This window comes from Astatotilapia calliptera, chromosome 2, assembly GCF_964374335.1.
Source record: "Astatotilapia calliptera chromosome 2, fAstCal68.1, whole genome shotgun sequence".
NCBI classification, from domain to species: Eukaryota; Metazoa; Chordata; class Actinopteri; order Cichliformes; family Cichlidae; genus Astatotilapia; species Astatotilapia calliptera.
In genome coordinates, this window is record NC_137423.1 from 38,268,856 (window position 1) to 38,286,740 (window position 17,885).

The 17,885-nt window shown below is 40.9% G+C and overlaps 1 protein-coding gene and 1 non-coding gene across 2 annotated transcripts; both read right to left on the reverse strand.

Moving 5' to 3' along the window:
* Positions 1–571: 571 nt before the first annotated feature.
* Positions 572–16,463, reverse strand: bod1l1 (biorientation of chromosomes in cell division 1-like 1). The gene is made up of 30 exons (XM_026146924.2): positions 16,214–16,463; positions 15,491–15,615; positions 15,224–15,414; positions 14,617–15,111; positions 13,710–13,859; positions 13,431–13,597; positions 13,169–13,265; positions 11,709–11,835; positions 11,550–11,610; positions 8,839–11,455; positions 8,694–8,764; positions 8,468–8,573; positions 7,347–7,457; positions 7,224–7,267; positions 7,058–7,109; positions 6,901–6,965; positions 6,745–6,814; positions 6,499–6,557; positions 6,315–6,390; positions 6,042–6,073; positions 5,770–5,920; positions 5,054–5,142; positions 4,775–4,886; positions 4,377–4,435; positions 4,213–4,291; positions 4,019–4,098; positions 3,796–3,892; positions 3,469–3,616; positions 3,087–3,158; positions 572–1,426 (listed from the first exon to the last, which is right to left on the reverse strand). Exons 1-30 carry the CDS (start codon positions 16,328–16,330, stop codon positions 1,297–1,299), a joined length of 5,850 nt encoding a protein of 1,949 aa, XP_026002709.2. The 5' UTR covers positions 16,331–16,463; the 3' UTR covers positions 572–1,296.
* A 594-nt stretch (positions 16,464–17,057) lies between these two features.
* Positions 17,058–17,139, reverse strand: trnal-aag (transfer RNA leucine (anticodon AAG)). The gene has a single exon. It is a non-coding gene; the product is annotated as a tRNA-Leu (tRNA).
* Positions 17,140–17,885: the final 746 nt, after the last annotated feature.

Consider the following 17,885-nt stretch of genomic DNA (forward strand, 5'->3'; position numbering starts at 1 on the left):
CTGAGAGAGGTACACCTTTGGCCATCCACAGGAATGGGTGGAAAACTTCAACCTGAGAGCTCCGACTTTCTGTAACCTTCTTCTTCTCTGTGTCTGTGCTTTGTGGATCACAAAGGTTCAGGTGCGGCGAATAGAGCCCCCTAACATGTTAATGATGGTGGAATATTTCACTCCGAGTTTGTCAGTTTTATCCCCCATTAGCAGGCAGGAATGTCCTCTCCTCTTCTCCGCTCTGAGGCGATTGGTTCTCGTCTTCGGCTATTTACACATCACAGACAGCACATCTATTTAGGAAACAGCAGAGATAACGTCCGAGACATAATATGGGTGAATCAATAAAAATCTGTATATTCTGCCGTGTGTAATCTTTTCATAAACACAGACTGCAGCGGCGTGGTTGAGTTTCCTTTTGCGGATATTTCTTCACTAAGCTTCAGTGAAACAATCAGGTGAGCATTTTTGGTTTTAATCAGCTCCGGTGTGGATCAGTTGCAAGCTTGAGAAGAAAAAGATTAGATCATATAACATTGATTTGTGGTGCTTTTAATGTAGCAAGGGAACAACAAATATGTTATTTGTTGGTTTTTTAATATATATTTAAAAAAGAAACTTGTTGAAATTCCAGCTTTACATTAATACATACGGATGGCTAACTGTGTAACAATGAAAATAACTAGATGGTCTTCATTTAGTGAGTAAAAACCAGGAGTAAACTATGTAATGAAAGACTCTTCAAGTTTTGCCCCGTCTTTGAGGTCTTAAATCAATTTAAAATGTGGAATAAAAAAACAAAAAAAAACAAACCAAAATCCTTTCTTTAACTTCTGACTATTACATAAAAAAAAAAAAAACTAGGAGTAAAACATCTTGTTTCATTCACAGAATGAAAATGCACTTATAAAATTCACAAATTGCTGATTTCTACGTACAAGTGTGTATATGAGACACAATCTGCAGACTTCACCCTCTTTATCACAAAGCACAACTTGGCTGCACATTAGGCTTCTGATTGGGCTGAAATACTCACTGGGCATTACTGAATAAATGGTGAAATATGAAGTCTGATCCAAACCATATGTGTGCAGAGCTGCAGAAGGTATTCTGGGGGATTCTTACACAGATCCTCAGGTTTACACTCAACCATCAGAGGAGAGTGTATAATACTATCCAGAGCTCTTCGATATCTGCAGCCAGCGAAGCAGAAACAGCTTTACGTGCCTGACTGCAGAGGCTCTTCAAATATGGAGTGTAAAAACAACACCGCTGGGGCAAACCGTTGTGCCGCTGTCAGGCATCCTAGCGTTTGGCTCTTTTGGAAGGGGGCTCCTCTGATTTCTGTCCTCCCCGCGTTCGCACAGCAGGAGGGCTGGTCTCCCGCTTACGGCCCCCTTTCGCTGCAGCTGCTGCCGCCTGGCCCCTCGTCCCGCTGCGGGAGGGAAACAAGGAGCAAGTGTCAATCCATTTGTTCAAGAGTCGTGTTCATGTTAAATATACGGTTATTTGGGGAAAGTAATGCAATAACTAATACGTGTAGAAACAGTGGAGCTTGTTCACATAATCTCTGGATTTGAAAAACGGTGCTGGAGACAGAGTTGAAAATAGAAGGGGAAAAAAAAGCCAGCTAGAATTTAACAAAGAGGAAAGTATTGTTTCCTTAAAAAAAATAAGTATGGAGAATAAGTAGAGAGAGAGAGGGGGGTCTTCGTTCTGTATCCATAAACTCTAGAGTCTAGAAGTTTAAAATAGAAACAAGACTTGAAGTCCTTATTTTGGGGCCTACTAGATTAATTGTATTTTGAAGGAATCAAAAAAGTGTACAAGCTAAAGTTAAACGCAGGCTGGTTTAGACACCATAGATGCTGAGAAACAGTTTTTAAATTATTGTCTTAAAACTAAATTTTGATAAAGTATTAAATGTACTACTTTGTAATAAAGAAAAATAAAAAATATATATTCAACTGTTTTTTTCCACCAATGAGCGATTTTAGTTGTACAAAGTTTAAGTTTTATTTTAAATTCATAATCTAGAGATAAAATAATTAGCTGATCTAAAAATTTAGTGATTAAAAAAAAATTTAAATAATTTTCTTTTTCCACCAAAAACCCACATTTCTTACTCCTAATGTAGCTAATTTAGTTAAATGATTATTTGACCTTCTTCTTGTTTGTTTATGTTAGTGGTATTGGGACACCTTTGATTTATAAATTAAAAAATAAATAAATAGAAATCACACAAGGTGAAGCACTGCAAGCAAAAATGTGTTTTTCTTTGAATCTCTGGTCAGTTTTTGATATTTTTCGCTATGTTGTTTCCTTGGAAGTTAACAGTCAAAATACAGATTCTGTTGTGTCTGTTTGCCATTTCTACAAATCTAAGCATATGTCATTAAAAATGAGTCATACTTATAATTTGGTGACTATTTTTAACTAGTTGCCAAAATATCTAACGCTTTCAAGTAAATACTACTTTCCATTAAATAAGCGACGACTACGATACAAACATTTACCGAATTTTCCAATTTATAATCTGGATTTTTATTTATTTATTTATTTATTTTTTACACAAAGGTCATCTTGGAACATTTTATTCCGCAAAACAAGAAAAAAAAAAAAAAAAATCAGACTTTTTTGTGGCTGCTGATCCTACGTTTAGATTAAGAAGAGATTCAAAATCCCTGCCTTAAAAACCATCAACGACAATTTACAAAAAAAAAAAAAAAAAAAGAAGAATTTGCATCTGGTTTTATGCAGTTTCAGATTTCTATTCTGGAAAAGCACACGTTTACATAAATAATGGCTCATTTGCAAATTTAAACAAAAGATTTCAGCGCAACCGTTACACTATTTACATGAAGAGGCCAAATGACCCAAATTAGTATCATCATCATATTAATCAATTACATACTGAAGTCCTATTGCCGCTGTTTGATTTACCTTTCTTAAACACAGCTCAGGTTCTACAGAAGACTTATTTTTATTTTAGGAGCTAATAAGTGAAAAACATCTTGAAATTCCAGGAAATCTTTTGGCAAAATGTTTTCTTTCACAGAGCAGCGACTGAGCTCGCTCGTGCTGCTGAAGCTCACCGTGTGCCAGCTGCGGTCTCCTCTTTACCGTTCTGTCTGCTTGCCCGGGTGGATGGTTTACTTGGCTTGTTTCTGGGGAACAGTAAAAAGAAAAATACAAAACAACAGTTGTTGCTTTAGTACTAAATCGCCCTTGATTTTATTTAATATGATTTGACAGCGACGATGCCTTCGAGGTGCAAATATTCAGCTCCAAAACAATCAAACACTCATTCGTTAACACTGGAGAAACTTTGCAGTTTCACAGTTCAGGTGAATTTTATTGCTCAGCATTCAATAAAAAAATATGTTGTTTTAACCCATCTGCAGGTTTTTGGCAATTTCTCTGTTTTGGTGTTACTGGAAATCTGAAATTTGAACCATCAGATAACGTTTAAATTACCTTTCAGCTTCCCGGCGAGAAGCCAACCGTGTTGTGGCTCTAGTTGCAGTTTCTTTTTCTTCCTCTCCTTCTTTCTCACCTTCATCTTCCTCCTCTTCCTCCTCATTCTGCTCACTGTCCTTCTCCTCTGCTTTTTTGACCTTTTTATCTGAGGGAAAGATGACAAAGTGTTGCAGGAGTTATTGGTTAAATATATAAAAGGTCTGTCAGATGGAGCTATAGAATCACTGAAGCACTCATCCACAGCAAATAATCTTATATCCTACCATCGTGTTAGCTTCACATTGACTGCTACAGCCTGTTGACTCCATTTTAATCACATTTTACCTGAATCCTCTGTAGCTGCTGCCTTTGATGGCCGTCCCCTCCGACCAGTCCGCTTTGGAGTCGTCTCTTGGTCCTCTTGCTGTTGCTCTTCCCCGCCCTTGGAAGAGTTTAAAAAGGTCAGTGAACATACACTGGGAACTGTGACTGAGGTAAAAAGTCCTTACACAAACATCAGCCTCATTATAAAAAGTAAAGTATGCAGATACATCATTTTTAAACATACGTCTTGTGTCTTCTTCTCGCTGCAGCTCTGCTCTTTTACATCCTCGTGAGCCTCTGACTGACTCGCAGAAGGGGAACAGTCTGAAAAAAATAAATAAACCTGAGATACAAAGACTGCAAACTCACAACTGAAGATGTTTTTAAAACACATGAACCACTGTGGTAATTACACAGCTAGCCTGAGTGCTGTCTCACCACTGTCTTTATCAGGCTGTCGCTCATTTTGTTCCTGTCCACTGTTGTCCTGCACCACCTCCTCCGGAGCTCGAGCTTCCTGCAGGACAAAACAAGAAGAAATTCAGATGGAGGGTGCTGAATGCGTACTGGAAGGAGAGCAGTTACAGATAAAGAAATCTCACCTCCACACATTCACACACCTCCATTTCCTCCGATTCTTTGGTCTCCACTGTTTGTTCACCTGCAATGATGATTAATCAAAACATTTAATTTTTTTTAAGTATCTTAAAGCTCACTTATTTCCAGACTTTCTTTAAGCCGCTAGTTTTCAAACCTTTCCTTCATGGCCCAATTCAGAAACCAGATAAGTTCACACCAAACATTTACTATCAATCATTCACAGTACAAAGTCAAGTTACATTTAAATTACTTAAAGTTCCTGTTTGTTTTTCCCTTGTCAAAAAAACCAAACAAGCTCATATTCATCGACACACTTGCATAATTTGAAAATTCTTAATATGAGAAGCTGTTGAGGTTTGGCCCACTTGTTATCGATATAACATTTAAAAACCAGACTCACTGGTGTCAGCAGGATCGCTGCATTTGGCACTTGCTGCTCCTTCGCCGTCCTCTGGAACAGACGGCAGCAGACTGACCTCACTTTTGATTGGTTCATTTTTCTCTTCAGTTCTCTAAGAATAGGAAAAAACAACAACAAAAGAAACACTTAATGTACTCACTCTTACAAGGATAAAACATCAAAGTAAACCAACAATGTCACATGAGAAACAAAGGCAAAGAAGCTGTAACGACACGTGTTATTAAATATTACGGACATGCTGAGATTTTCTTAACACACCTCTTCCACTGCTTCCGTCTCTGCAACTTTCTCCGATGAGGTTTGTTCGGGACTTTCAACAACTTTATTTTCGTCTTCTTTCTGCTTATCTGAGGTTCAAAAAAAAGATGTATTTTATAAAAAAAAAAAAAAAGAGCAAAACTCAAAGAAAAAAAAACTAACAGCTTGTGTTGTACATTATTTTATACTCAGCAACCACTTTATAGTGCAAAAAACTACAATCTAGAGAAAAAACAAATCTTATACTTATTCAACATGTTGTTAAAGGGAACCTACTACGCTCATTTCCTATTAGGCTGCACATTTTTTTATCACTGAACTCTTCTAAGTTAGATTGGCACAAATCACAGTACTGAATAAACATTATTTCTCTTATACTAGGAGCAGGCGCTCGGTTCATTTGCCTGAATCAAGTCATTTCACTTCTCCTGCCGCTCGCTTTTAAGCCTGTTTTCTTCTTCTCAGCAGGAAAAAGAATAACAGATCCCAGTACCCAAGAAGCTAAAGAAGCATTAATTATCTAATAACACAAATAATATATTAATTTAAAGAAGCAGATATAGCCCTCCATAAAGTGCATCAGCTTTTTCGCCTGTGTTCATTTTGTGTATCCAAAGCCAAATCCATTTCTACATAATACAACTGTTCTTCTTATTTTCAGGTCATTTCCTTTTCGCGCATTAACAGTGAACACTAATTTAAAGTGAGCAGCTTACCAGCTGCGGCTTCTTTGGGTGCTGATCGTCTCCGCCTGCGGCTCGGAGTCTCCTCCAACTTCTCCACTTGTGTTGGTTCGTCTTTCGTCTCCTCCTCTGTGGGTTTGGACGATCGTCCCCTGCGAGGGGTTTTTACCTCCACTGGCTTCTCCTGCTCAGCGTCCCGGAGATAAAAATAACAGCAAACGTGTATTTTTAAACACAAGCAGAGATTGTTTTTGTATTCTTAACAGTATTTGTGATAAAGGTGAAGTGAATGAAGCGTTATTTACCTCAGCAGGCAGCTGCTCATTCGCCTCCTCACCTGATGTGTTAAAGAAACAGAGTCAATGCATTAGTTAACTAGACTCTACCTGGTGAAGGACACTTTTCAGTGGTCATAACTGGTTAACATGTTGTTTACTGACTTTATTGGAAGGGTTGTGATGAAGCCATTGTCTTCAGCTAACCAATTAATAAAAATCATTTTTTACCAATCACCCTTTTGTCTTTTAATTTCTTTGTATTTTGAAATTAGGTGAAGAAATAAATCTCAGCTGCCATACCAGACTCTTTCTCTGCTGCAGCTTTCTGATTGGACAGCTTTCGTTTCCGCCTTCCTCTTCCCTCCGTTTTCTCCTCCTACAGAACAGAAAAGTGTTTGCATGCAGACTATTGTTCTATATTTCTGCACATCCATTTGAATGAATTTAAAAAAAAAAAAAAAAAAAAAAAACTTCTGAGAGTTACCTTTTCTGAGAGATCTGAGCCTTTCTCATCATCTTGGCTATCTGCGCTGGAGACATTACCTGGAAATTTCAAACAAGCAGGACCAGCTGAGACTAACTGTAAAAGGACCAGCTGACAAGTACCGAGCATGTAGAAACAAAATGTAATCCTCTTAAAAGCATTACTCTGGCAACATGTTTCAAACCAGATACAGCAGTGTAAACTCAACAAGTGTGAGTAATTTTCCAAAGGAGCCACTTGACTCACTGATTTGTTTGACTAGCTTAGACTCAGATTCTCTGGCCTCCTCAGTCTTGTCTGGGACACTGGTTTCCATCTAAACCAAACAGGAGAAACTGATCAGATTAAACAGTTAAGGATGAGTAACATGTAAGTGAGCAGGGGTAAAAGCTAAACACTTACAGTCTGTGGATCGCTTTTCTCTGCTGAGACATTTCCTTCCTCCACTGACTTACTCTCAGCTTCACCTAGTGGTGAAAACAAGGAGGTTAAAACGGCGGCCTTTGAAAGTGTTTTTATGAATTTATCTGAAATATTCACCATCTGCAGACAAACTTACTGTTAATTATGTCCGTCTTGGTCCCATCCTCGTCACCTGCCGCCTCCTCTGCCTGTTGTTGAAATAAGATGACTGCGTTTGAGTTGTAAAAAACATACAAATACAAACAAATGTATGAAAATAAACAGTTCTAATTTGTTTCAGGGTATTGTGGATCACTACTCACCTCGAGGTTTTCCTTTGTGACGACATCATCTGGCTCTGGTTGTTCTTTATGATGAGATGTAGTTATTTGTCAGTCAAACACACCATTGTATTTTTCTCTGCAGTAACTTATTTCAGCGCTCACCTTGTTCACCAGGAGTTTCAGTAAATTCTTCAGTGGTGTTGGGAACACCAGCCACCGTGTTTTCCTCTGTGCTTCCTGTGGGCTGTTCGGTTTCACACACAGCAACAGCAGCTGGAAAATGTATTATGTTAATATAAAGCTATGACACTGATGTAAAAGGAAATAAGTTACCGCTGTATTATCACGAGAAAAGAAAAAGATGTGAGGTCTGTGTTCAAACTGTTCACTCTCTCTCCCACTGAGACAGTGGGTATTTGCAAAATAATGGACTCAGTAGCTACTGAGGTATTTTGCACAACGTTTGGATGTAATGTTACTAATTTTACATGAACAAATAACAGAACCCTGGCCAGTGCATTTGGATAAACACATATGCAAACACGTGCAATTGCAAATACTTCAGCTGAACTCTATCCACCTACACGAGGATGAATGGGACTGTCACTACTAGTACCAACAGCAGTAACCATTACATTTGAACCCAAACATGATCTTTTTCTAACCATAGCCATATGATTTTTAAAGCCTTAACTTAAACAACTAATGTATTTACAATGAATAACTCCTTTAAAAATAAAATATTAAAAACAAATGATGTGGAAAAATCTGTAACATGTGTCACTGGAACTTTTTTGAATTTTTTTTCCAAACCACCAACTCCTCTAACTCCCAAAATGCAGATTTCGTGGAAAATATTGACTTTGTGTATATGAATGCCAATCAATACACATGAGAAAAGAAATGTGAAAAATCATGTTCGGGGACACTATTGATGCTATTCGGAAATCATCAAACAGTCTCTGACCTGCTGAGCTGCCAGGAGACTAATCACTAATCTTTCAAGTCATTCAAAACCATTAAAATAACAACTTAATGAATCACTAAACAAGCAGCTAAATTATTAAATATGCTTCTGGTTTGGATTTCGGGGAGACATCTATACATTAAGTCTATCTCTAATGGATTTATTTTCTGACCATACACATACATCACCTCTGACGTACTCAGTGCACTACAAATGGCTCCCCGCTACACTGTGCACTACAGAGTGAGCGATTCAACAGCTGGAACTCAGCTATGCAGATCTGGATTTAATGAACATGACAGATCAGAAAGTATACCCTCTTCAGGTGGTACTGCTGGTTTCTCATCCGACTGCATTTCAGGAAATATTTCAGTATTTTCAGCTTCTTTTGAAGGAATTTCATCTGCAGTAGCTTCATCCTCCTATGATAGAGAAAACATCAGACAATAGAAACTCAGAAAATACCACTGACAAAATATTCAGATTAAGTATAAGTATAGTTAAACTACATATTTTTGATTTGTTGGAGCTGTGACATTTACCTTTAGAGCCAAAGTCTTAGAGGTTTCAACATCTGAAATGACCATGTTTACCTCTGTGCTTTCTGACTCATCTGTAAAGAGACACATGTTTAGCTCTGGTTTATTCTTACTTGTTTTACAGCCAATAATACACAATGGCACAAACCTGCAATGTCTGATTTTACATCAGCAAGCTCATCGGGTTCTTGAGATGCAACTGGTGATGGCTCAGCAGCCGGGGACTCAGTTTCAGCAGCCGGGGACTCAGTTTCAGCAGCCGGGGACTCAGTTTCAGCAGCCGGGGACTCAGTTTCAGCAGCCGGGGACTCAGTTTCAGCAGCCGGGGACTCAGTTTCAGCAGCCGGGGACTCAGTTTCAGCAGCCGGGGACTCAGTTTCAGCAGCCGGGGACTCAGTTTCAGCAGCCGGGGACTCAGTTTCAGCAGCCGGGGACTCAGTTTCAGCAGCCGGGGACTCAGTTTCAGCAGCCGGGGACTCAGTTTCAGCAGCCGGGGACTCAGTTTCAGCAGCCGGGGACTCAGTTTCAGCAGCCGGGGACTCAGTTTCAGCAGCCGGGGACTCAGTTTCAGCAGCCGGGGACTCAGTTTCAGCAGCCGGGGACTCAGTTTCAGCAGCCGGGGACTCAGTTTCAGCAGCCGGGGACTCAGTTTCAGCAGCCGGGGACTCAGTTTCAGCAGCCGGGGACTCAGTTTCAGCAGCCGGGGACTCAGTTTCAGCAGCCGGGGACTCAGTTTCAGCAGCCGGGGACTCAGTTTCAGCAGCCGGGGACTCAGTTTCAGCAGCCGGGGACTCAGTTTCAGCAGCCGGGGACTCAGTTTCAGCAGCCGGGGACTCAGTTTCAGCAGCCGGGGACTCAGTTTCAGCAGCCGGGGACTCAGTTTCAGCAGCCGGGGACTCAGTTTCAGCAGCCGGGGACTCAGTTTCAGCAGCCGGGGACTCAGTTTCAGCAGCCGGGGACTCAGTTTCAGCAGCCGGGGACTCAGTTTCAGCAGCCGGGGACTCAGTTTCAGCAGCCGGGGACTCAGTTTCAGCAGCCGTGTGCACTTCCATAGGAGGAAGCTGCTCCTCTTCAGCTGTAGTTGTCTCCATTGGTTGTGGGGCGGGCGGATTGACCGCCGACTCTTCTCTTGCTTCTTGGCACAGTAAGCTGGTCGACACTGTGCTGTCGGGATCCATGGAGAGCAGAGTCAGAGCTGCCTCTTTCATCTTCATATCAGCATCCTGAAGCTCCATCTCGGATGTCACATCCTCTCGGGTGTTCTCAGGTGGAAGTCTCGCCTCTGCTGACGTGCAGACGTCCATAAGAGTCAGCAGGGCGTCGGCCTCTGCAGGCACAGCTGGCATCTCGCACAGGCGTGACTCCGTCTCTCCCTCGGGCGGCTCGGGGGTGATGTCGCTCAAGGCGTCACAGGTATCGTCTGAGAACAACGTGGTGACGGTGGTGGTGACGGGATCGGAGTCTGTGCTTGTGTCTTGGAGAAGAGGTCGTTTCTTTGGCAGATCATCCGTCTCAAGACTCAGAGAGGAAACCGAAGGGGATTTATCCAACTTTTCCAGTTTCTCCTCTCTTGGTGCTTTCTCTTCTTGACTCTCATCTTTCTTTTCTGAAACTTTATCCTTCTTCTCCAGCTTTTTCTTTGCACTTTTACTGTCAGATCTCTCCTGTGAAGATTCTTCAGAGACTTTGCTCTGGTCTTTTGCATTTCCCTCTTTCTTCTTCTCTTTTGTTGCTTCAGGTTTGCTGACGCATGAAATTCCTGCACTTTTGACATCCGGACTGTGAACTCTCTTCTCCGTCTTTGGCAGCACTGGAGTCTTCGCCTCCTCTTTGGATTTTGATTTTGATTTTTCTAAAATTCTTCCTTTTTCCGATGATTTGACCCTTTTTGGATCTTTGTCACTTTCCGAGCTTGACCTGTGTAATTTCTGTCCATCTTGATCTGCTTTTGTTTTTTCCTTCTCGCTGTCTTTACTGTCAGTTTTAGATTTGAGTTTATCTCCAGGCCTGTCCTCACTGTGGCTCTTTGGCTTTTTCATGACGTCCTTGGAGTGTTTATCTTTCTTCTTGCTGCTGTTTGACTCAGGCTCCATGTCGGATCGATCCTCAGAGGAACCTGCAGAATCAGGGCGAAGCAGCTGCTTGAAATCACTTTTAACCGAGGTTCTCTCCCCTTTGGCCTTTTCCTTTTCTTTGATCTTATCTTTGTCCTTATTCTTGTCCTTCTCCGTTTTGATAGCCTCCACAGATGAAGTCTTCACCTTCTTTGGATCTTTAGAACCTCCGTCTTCAGAAACATTTTCAGACACCTTGCCTTCTTTTGTACTTCCTGTGATCTTCTTCTCACTTTTGATCTTGGGCTTCTTCTCAGCTTTCTCTTCAGAGGATACTTTAACAGCACTGCCTTCCTTCTGCTGAGATTCATCCGCCTGATGTTCAGATTTTTTCTCCTGCTTCTGTTTGAGCTTGGCACGTTCATCGGACAAGCTGCGTTCTTTCTCTTTGCGTTCTTTGGAGTGAAGCTCTTTGTGAGACAGACGGTCAAATTTTCCAACCGATCGTTGTCTGAGAGCCTCTTGGGAGCCTAGCTCCAGCTCCAAGATGAAGGAGTGTGTCCTTCCTTTGTCAGCTATCTTCTTTGCATCGCTGGAATCTTCTGAGATGCTGCCGCTTGTCCCTCTGTATCGCTCATCAGAATATGAAGGTTCGGACAGATTTTTCATCAGCTTATGTTGTGGTGTCTTTGAGGTGGTAGATTTCACTTCCTATTTTCAAAAATAAATGAAAAACACAGAGTTACAACTCATGATGAAAACCTGATGCCTGAAATCTGTTTCATCAACGTTAGCTTTTACATACCGTTTTCTTTACAGCGTCTCTCGTGTCTCCTTTCTTTTTGCCTGAAACATCTCCCTCTTTCCTTAAAAAGTAAAATTAATATGTTCATTTTTACGGTGTATATTAAGAAAAAAAAAAAAAAGCATCTACTGTACAAATTGTGTCCAAGCCTTTACACACCTTGAGTCTAGTTTTCTCTTCCTGTTGAGAGCCATTTTTTTCTCCAGAACTTTCCTCTCTTTGCGGGCTTCTTTGGCTCCGGGGCCTTCGAGGGCAGCGGAGTCGCTGCTCTTTTGTTTTTTGTTATCTGTGGAAGACATTGAAACTTTTACGTCATGCAGATGTTACAAGTACACAAAGTTATTTCCAGGAGAAAATAAAGGACAAATATGCAACCTGGCCAAGGGAATACAATTTACGGAGTTTGTGATGTGAAGCTTGAACTAAATATGAGTATAAATTTTCTATTTTTGGACAACATCCAGACAACTCGACTGAAAGAAAAAAAAAAAACGAAAAAAAACGAAAAAAAAAACATGTGATCATCCCAAATAGATCAAAGGAAAACACAAAATTTGTAGGCACAAACAACTCTTTATTAAACTAATCTTTTAGGGGGGGGGGGGGGGGGGGGTTGTGCTGTAAAAATGTAGCACATCCCAAGTGTTATGTACACACAAAATGGTTTTCTCAGGACTCCATGCTGTCCTATAAATAGTTAAGTAGACCCTGTCATTCAGTAGCTTGTAGAACCACCTTTAGCAGCAATAAGTTGATATTCTAATTTTTGGAAGACTTTATCAGTCTCACATTTATCAATTTTATTTATATAGCACTTTATACTGTACGGTAGAAACCCTACTGTATTATTCTAGAGGAATGCTGTCTCACTGTTCTCTGCAGCATTGCTTCAGTTCATTGCGGTTTGCAGGCATTCATTCAGATCCCGCCACAGTCTTCCAGTGAGGCTCAAGTTTGCACTTTGACATTGCAACCTTGATTCTTTTCCAGTCATTCTTTTTTAGATTTGCTGCGGTGATTAGGATCATTGTCCTGTTGCATGAAATAGTGTCAGCTAAGTTTCAGCTGTCGGACAGATGGCCTAACATTTTAAATCTTGAACACTTTGGTATACAGAGGAGTTCATGCTGAACTCAATGACTGCAAGGCAGCCCAAATCGTCACCTCTCCATCGCCTTGTTTGACAGCTAATATGATGCATTTAGTTTTTGCAGGAATGGCACAATGCATTAGGGCTGAACACCTCCACCTCAGTCTTGTGGTTTAGGGGCAAGAGGCTTTCTCTTGAAAACCGTTCCTCCACAAGAGCCAAACTTGTGCAGCCTTTTTCTAAATGCACTGTCATTAATTTTAATGTTTAACATGCTAATTGAGGCCCGAAGAGTCTAGTTTTTGCATTTCCTCTGAACTTTGACCGCAGGGTGAAATTCTGGCACTGGCATTGAATCCTCCAGGCCAGCAATTTGGTAAGTCCTCTGCTATTTTATATGTGGGTGGACTCTTTGCAGTCCCGTGAAAGCATGGGGCAGGGAGTATATAACTAAACTAAAACAGTGGAATACACAAGATGAGGAAAATGAAGAAACACTGAAGGCCACAAGTGTGTATGACATAAAAACCTTGCTCTTCAGCCTGTGCTGCTTTCTGTTTGCGCTTCTCTTCCATTCGCTCTCTGTTCTGTTGTCTCTTGAGCAGCCGTTCTTCTTTGTCCTTCGCCTGGAAGGACCCCAGTTTGTTAAATAAATGTACTTAAAAGACAGCAGATGACACCATAAGACATAATGTGTTCAGTCTATAACCGTCCATTGATCTAAGCTTTTCATTTAACTAGAAAAAGTTTTAAATCTCTGCACGTAACATGTTAACATTTAAATAGCTCACCGCAGAACGACGGCGTTCCTCCACAGTGATCTCATCATCTGAGTCGCTATAGTAACGGGAGTAGAGGAAGGGCTTGTGAACATAGGCCTTGCGGCGAGGTTTACGCTCTTTGTCTTCATCTCCTGTGTCTCCAGTGCTGTGTTTTTTTTCTTCCCTCTCACCTTCATCTGGGAGAAAAAGAAGCAAGTACATACAGAAAAAATATTTTAAAATATTTTCAAAGTGCTCCAACTAATGGTGATGTTATTCAAAAATAGAAAGCCTGCTGCCGGCAGAGACCATCAGGTGGAAGCTCGCCCTCTTCAGAAGAATCAGACAGCTGCTGCTCATCTTCACTTTCCCCCTCGAATGAGGACAGGTCGCTGGTGTGGACAGAGCTCACTGTGATGTCACTCAGGCCTTCCAGGTCAGAGTCCTCCAAAGAATACTCTGCAGGAAAAAGGTACTTAGAGATTTTAAACTTCTTTTAAGTGTAAGTGTAAGATAAGATAAGGTAACGAAGTGAAAACCTGAATATCTTTTAAATTCTTCACTTGTCCAAATAAGCACAGAATCATGTAAAGTAAATTTGCATTAAAGCCATGTCCACCATAAGAAAATGCATATAAATCCCTTCCCTGTGACAAATGTACAAAGTAATGTGAAGTAGGGAATGTAAATGCTGTATAGACAATCATACAATACAATAATTATGGTCTTAAAACTGTTTATTAATACTCACAACTGTATATCTATAATCTGCTATAGATTTTCATATTTATAACCATACATATAACCTGTTCATAGCTTGTACATTCACTTCAGTTATAGCCTGTACATACTTATAGTCCTCTGTCAGTGCGCCCCAGGGTGGCTGTGGCTACAATGTAGCTGCCATCACCAATGTGTGAATGTATGGGTGGATGACTGGATGTGTAAAGCGCTTTGGGGTCCTTAGGGACTAGTAAAAGCGCTATACAAATACAGGCCATTTACCATTTATAGTTATAGTATATTCATAACACATCATATTATTGCTAAAGCACAAAGCACTTTCTGGATGGATGCAAACTGCATTTTGTTGCCTTGTACTTGTGACGTGTGCAATGACAATAAAGTTGAATTCTATTCTGTTCTATTCAATTCTATTCTATTCTATTCTAATGCTAAATAAATATAAAAACAAACAAAGGATGCTGCAGCTCACCTTCTTTTATCCTCTCTCTGGCCTTCTGTTTAGCCTTGCTTGTAGATTTCAATAGATCATCATCCTGTTTTTCTTCTGAGGGTTTTCCACTGACTTTGCTTGCTGTTTTATCCTTCTCATCCTCTGTCTGCTCCTGAGCCACAGACTCCTCATCTTCCATTTTCACATCCTCCTTTAACGGCTCTTTTCCCAGTTCCACCTCTTCCTGTGTTTCCTCTGTCTTTACCTCTAATGCCTGAACCTCAGCTGACAGTTTTGCTTCCTCTTCTTCTTCCAGTGGCTTTACCACTTGGTGACTGTCACCTTCCTCAACAATACTCATGTCCTGCTCGCTATCCTCCACCATCACCTGCATGAAGTCATCTGCCGATTGACTTTTACGTGCTTTTTCGGGTGCCGAGCTGGCTCTGACGCTAGCTTCTTGGTTTAGAGAAGTTATAGTGTCCAGGATGGACATGGCGTCGCTGGCAGTGGTAGTTGGAGTCGATGTTGAGGCTGTAAACATGAAATGACACTTGTTCAAATATTAAAATATTTGAGAGTAATCAAAGATATAAATCCACACGTGACATTTGCAAGCTGATAAAAATCATAAAATGTTGTGTACCCTGCTCAGGAATGCTGCTGTCTGGTTTGACCTCTGTTGAAAGCAGAGGGGCTGGTGGCTCCTCAGAGCAGCTGCCAGGGGACAGAAATTCACGGACAACCCTCTCCACCTGCGGCCTAAAGATATGGTTGATTTTAGGATCCACCACCTGTGCCACAATCCTGTCCACTCCCTGCTCCAGCATCCCAGATCTAAGAGACACAGATTGCGGTAAGTTTAGTTAATGTCGACAAGCCAGAACGAGAAGGAATACTATGTCTCACTTACTGCAGGACAAGCTGTCTGATGTTGTTTCTCAGTTGGTTTTTGTTCAAATGAGGGCTCCATGTGTGATTGGAGAGGTGATTGGAGACAAAGTTGTCCACTCGTTGTTTCAGATTCAAGTAGGCTGGCTGTAAAAGATTTGAATGTTGCCATTACAAATATCACTCCCAGGCACACAAAGGAGAACATCACTGCAAATGGACATTACATGCTGAAATGAGACTTCAGACCTGACTAAAAACAGTTGAAATTGATAGGTTTTTAGGAATGGCTTGGAGATGAACAAAAAAAGCAGGAGTCCTGAGCTGGAGGTGGCAGAACCGTAGATGGGAGTGACAAGGACGGACAAGCAGAAATGAGTATATTAGAGAGATATTTCAGGTTGAGTGTATTGGAGAGAAAGTTACAGAGATGGTTTGGACATGCACAGAGGGATAGTGGATACACTGGACAAAGGATGTTGAATTTTTAACTGCCAGGCAGGGGAGGAAAGGAGAAACCACAGAGAAGTTTAATGGATGTAGCGAAAGTGGACATACAGTAGTACACACATTTAGTAGCCTCAATTAAAAGGTAGCTTCTGTAGCCAAGCTGAGACCCCAGTGTCAAAACAGCTTCAACAAAAATACAGATAACGCACAACAGATAGTCCCCTAAACTGAATTTTACACTCATTAAGTAAAACACCGTCAAATAATGTGTTATGAGCATGCTTTTAGTGCTTACCTTTGTGTCAACGTCTGCCAAACAGTCCCTCCGGAACTGGTCAAAGAGTCCCTGGGTTTTTAAATGATTTACGATCATTGAGACCAGCTGCGGATCTCCCGGTGGTAAACCAGCCATGTCTCAATTTAGTTGGCTTAGAATTTGGTGACTAAAAGCGATAAGGCTGTCAATACATCAGGTAAATTCCGATCACAGAGCACCAGCCTTCTGTTTATGGTTTGTGAAGTTCGAAGCAAGGGTGACCCGGAAACACCGCCTGTCCTGTCAAAAGAAAACCTTAGCCGCTTCAGTTGAACCGGAAGAGTTATGAAAGCATTCTTCTATATCAAAATAAAAGCGCCACGGTTAAAAAAAATAGACATTAGGCGAATTAGTTATTATTTTAGCCAGGTTTAAAATCTCGAGTTCTCAGTTTTTCATGAACCTTGTAATATTTAGCGGGGCATACAGCTACTGAAATGTATTGAGCTAACTCTTGGTTATCTGACATGTTTTGTGCATCTCTGCCGATATAACTAGGCACTGAACACTTTGTGTGGCACTGTCTAGCGGTTTGAAACTGCAAGGTGTATTCAAACCCAGACGTTTTGCAGGTTATATGTGTAATTTGTGATTCCGAGTGACAAATATAGCAACGAAACTGATGGTTTCCAAACATAATAATTTCTGCGGTAACGGTTAACTATCAGTGAGATTATTTTGTGTTACTTTTAATTAACATTTGCAGTTTAAGTTAGAGCGCTCATTTTACAAAATTTGACACACGAGAGAAAAAAAATTAAAGTCCAGCTGTTATTGCGGACTGTTCTTTCGAAGTGAGAGAATTGTGTGAGAGCAAAAGTAATGGCAGCGGTGGGATTCGAACCCACGCCCCCGAAGAGACTGGAGCCTTAATCCAGCGCCTTAGACCGCTCGGCCACGCTACCGTGTGAATTTAGGTTTTGAAATTAGCATATACCTACGACAATACTACTGAAATTAACTATTTTTTAACCATTTTTTCTTCTGCCGTTTCATTCTTCTTAGGACAGGCTGGAATACTCCTTTTAGGATTTTAACCATTTTTGTATATTATATTGGTACTGATAGCTACCTCATTTTCTGCAATTTGGTAATGCACTTGAACATTTTACAGGGAAAAGGACAAATCAGATATGTTAAGTGTTTTCTCCAACTCATTTCATTTTTTAAACATAAGTTGATGCCTGCAAAACATTCAAAAGGAGCTGGGGCAGAGGCAAAATAACCCTTTAAACCAGGGGTCCCCAATACCAGTCCATGAGGTCCGGTGTCCCTGCTGGTTTTAGATCTCACCCTGGGTCAACACACCTGAATCACATAATTAGTTTATTACCAGGCCTCTGGAGAACTTCAAGAGATGTTAAGGTAATTTATCCATTTAAATCAGCTGTGATGGATCAAGGACACATTTAAAACCTGCAGGGACATCGGCCCTCGTGGACTTGGATTGGGGACCCCTGCTTTAAATGTAGTAACAAGTAACAATCTGTAACATTCTCAATTAGCAAGTTAATCTAGAACAGGTGTGGGTATCAAGATTGGGTATTAAAAGACTGACATAGCCAAGTGGGCTCAGAAGTACTTCAGAAAATCAGTGTCACTGAACACAATCTGCTGCTATATCAAGCTCATCTGAGATGGAACGAGTGAC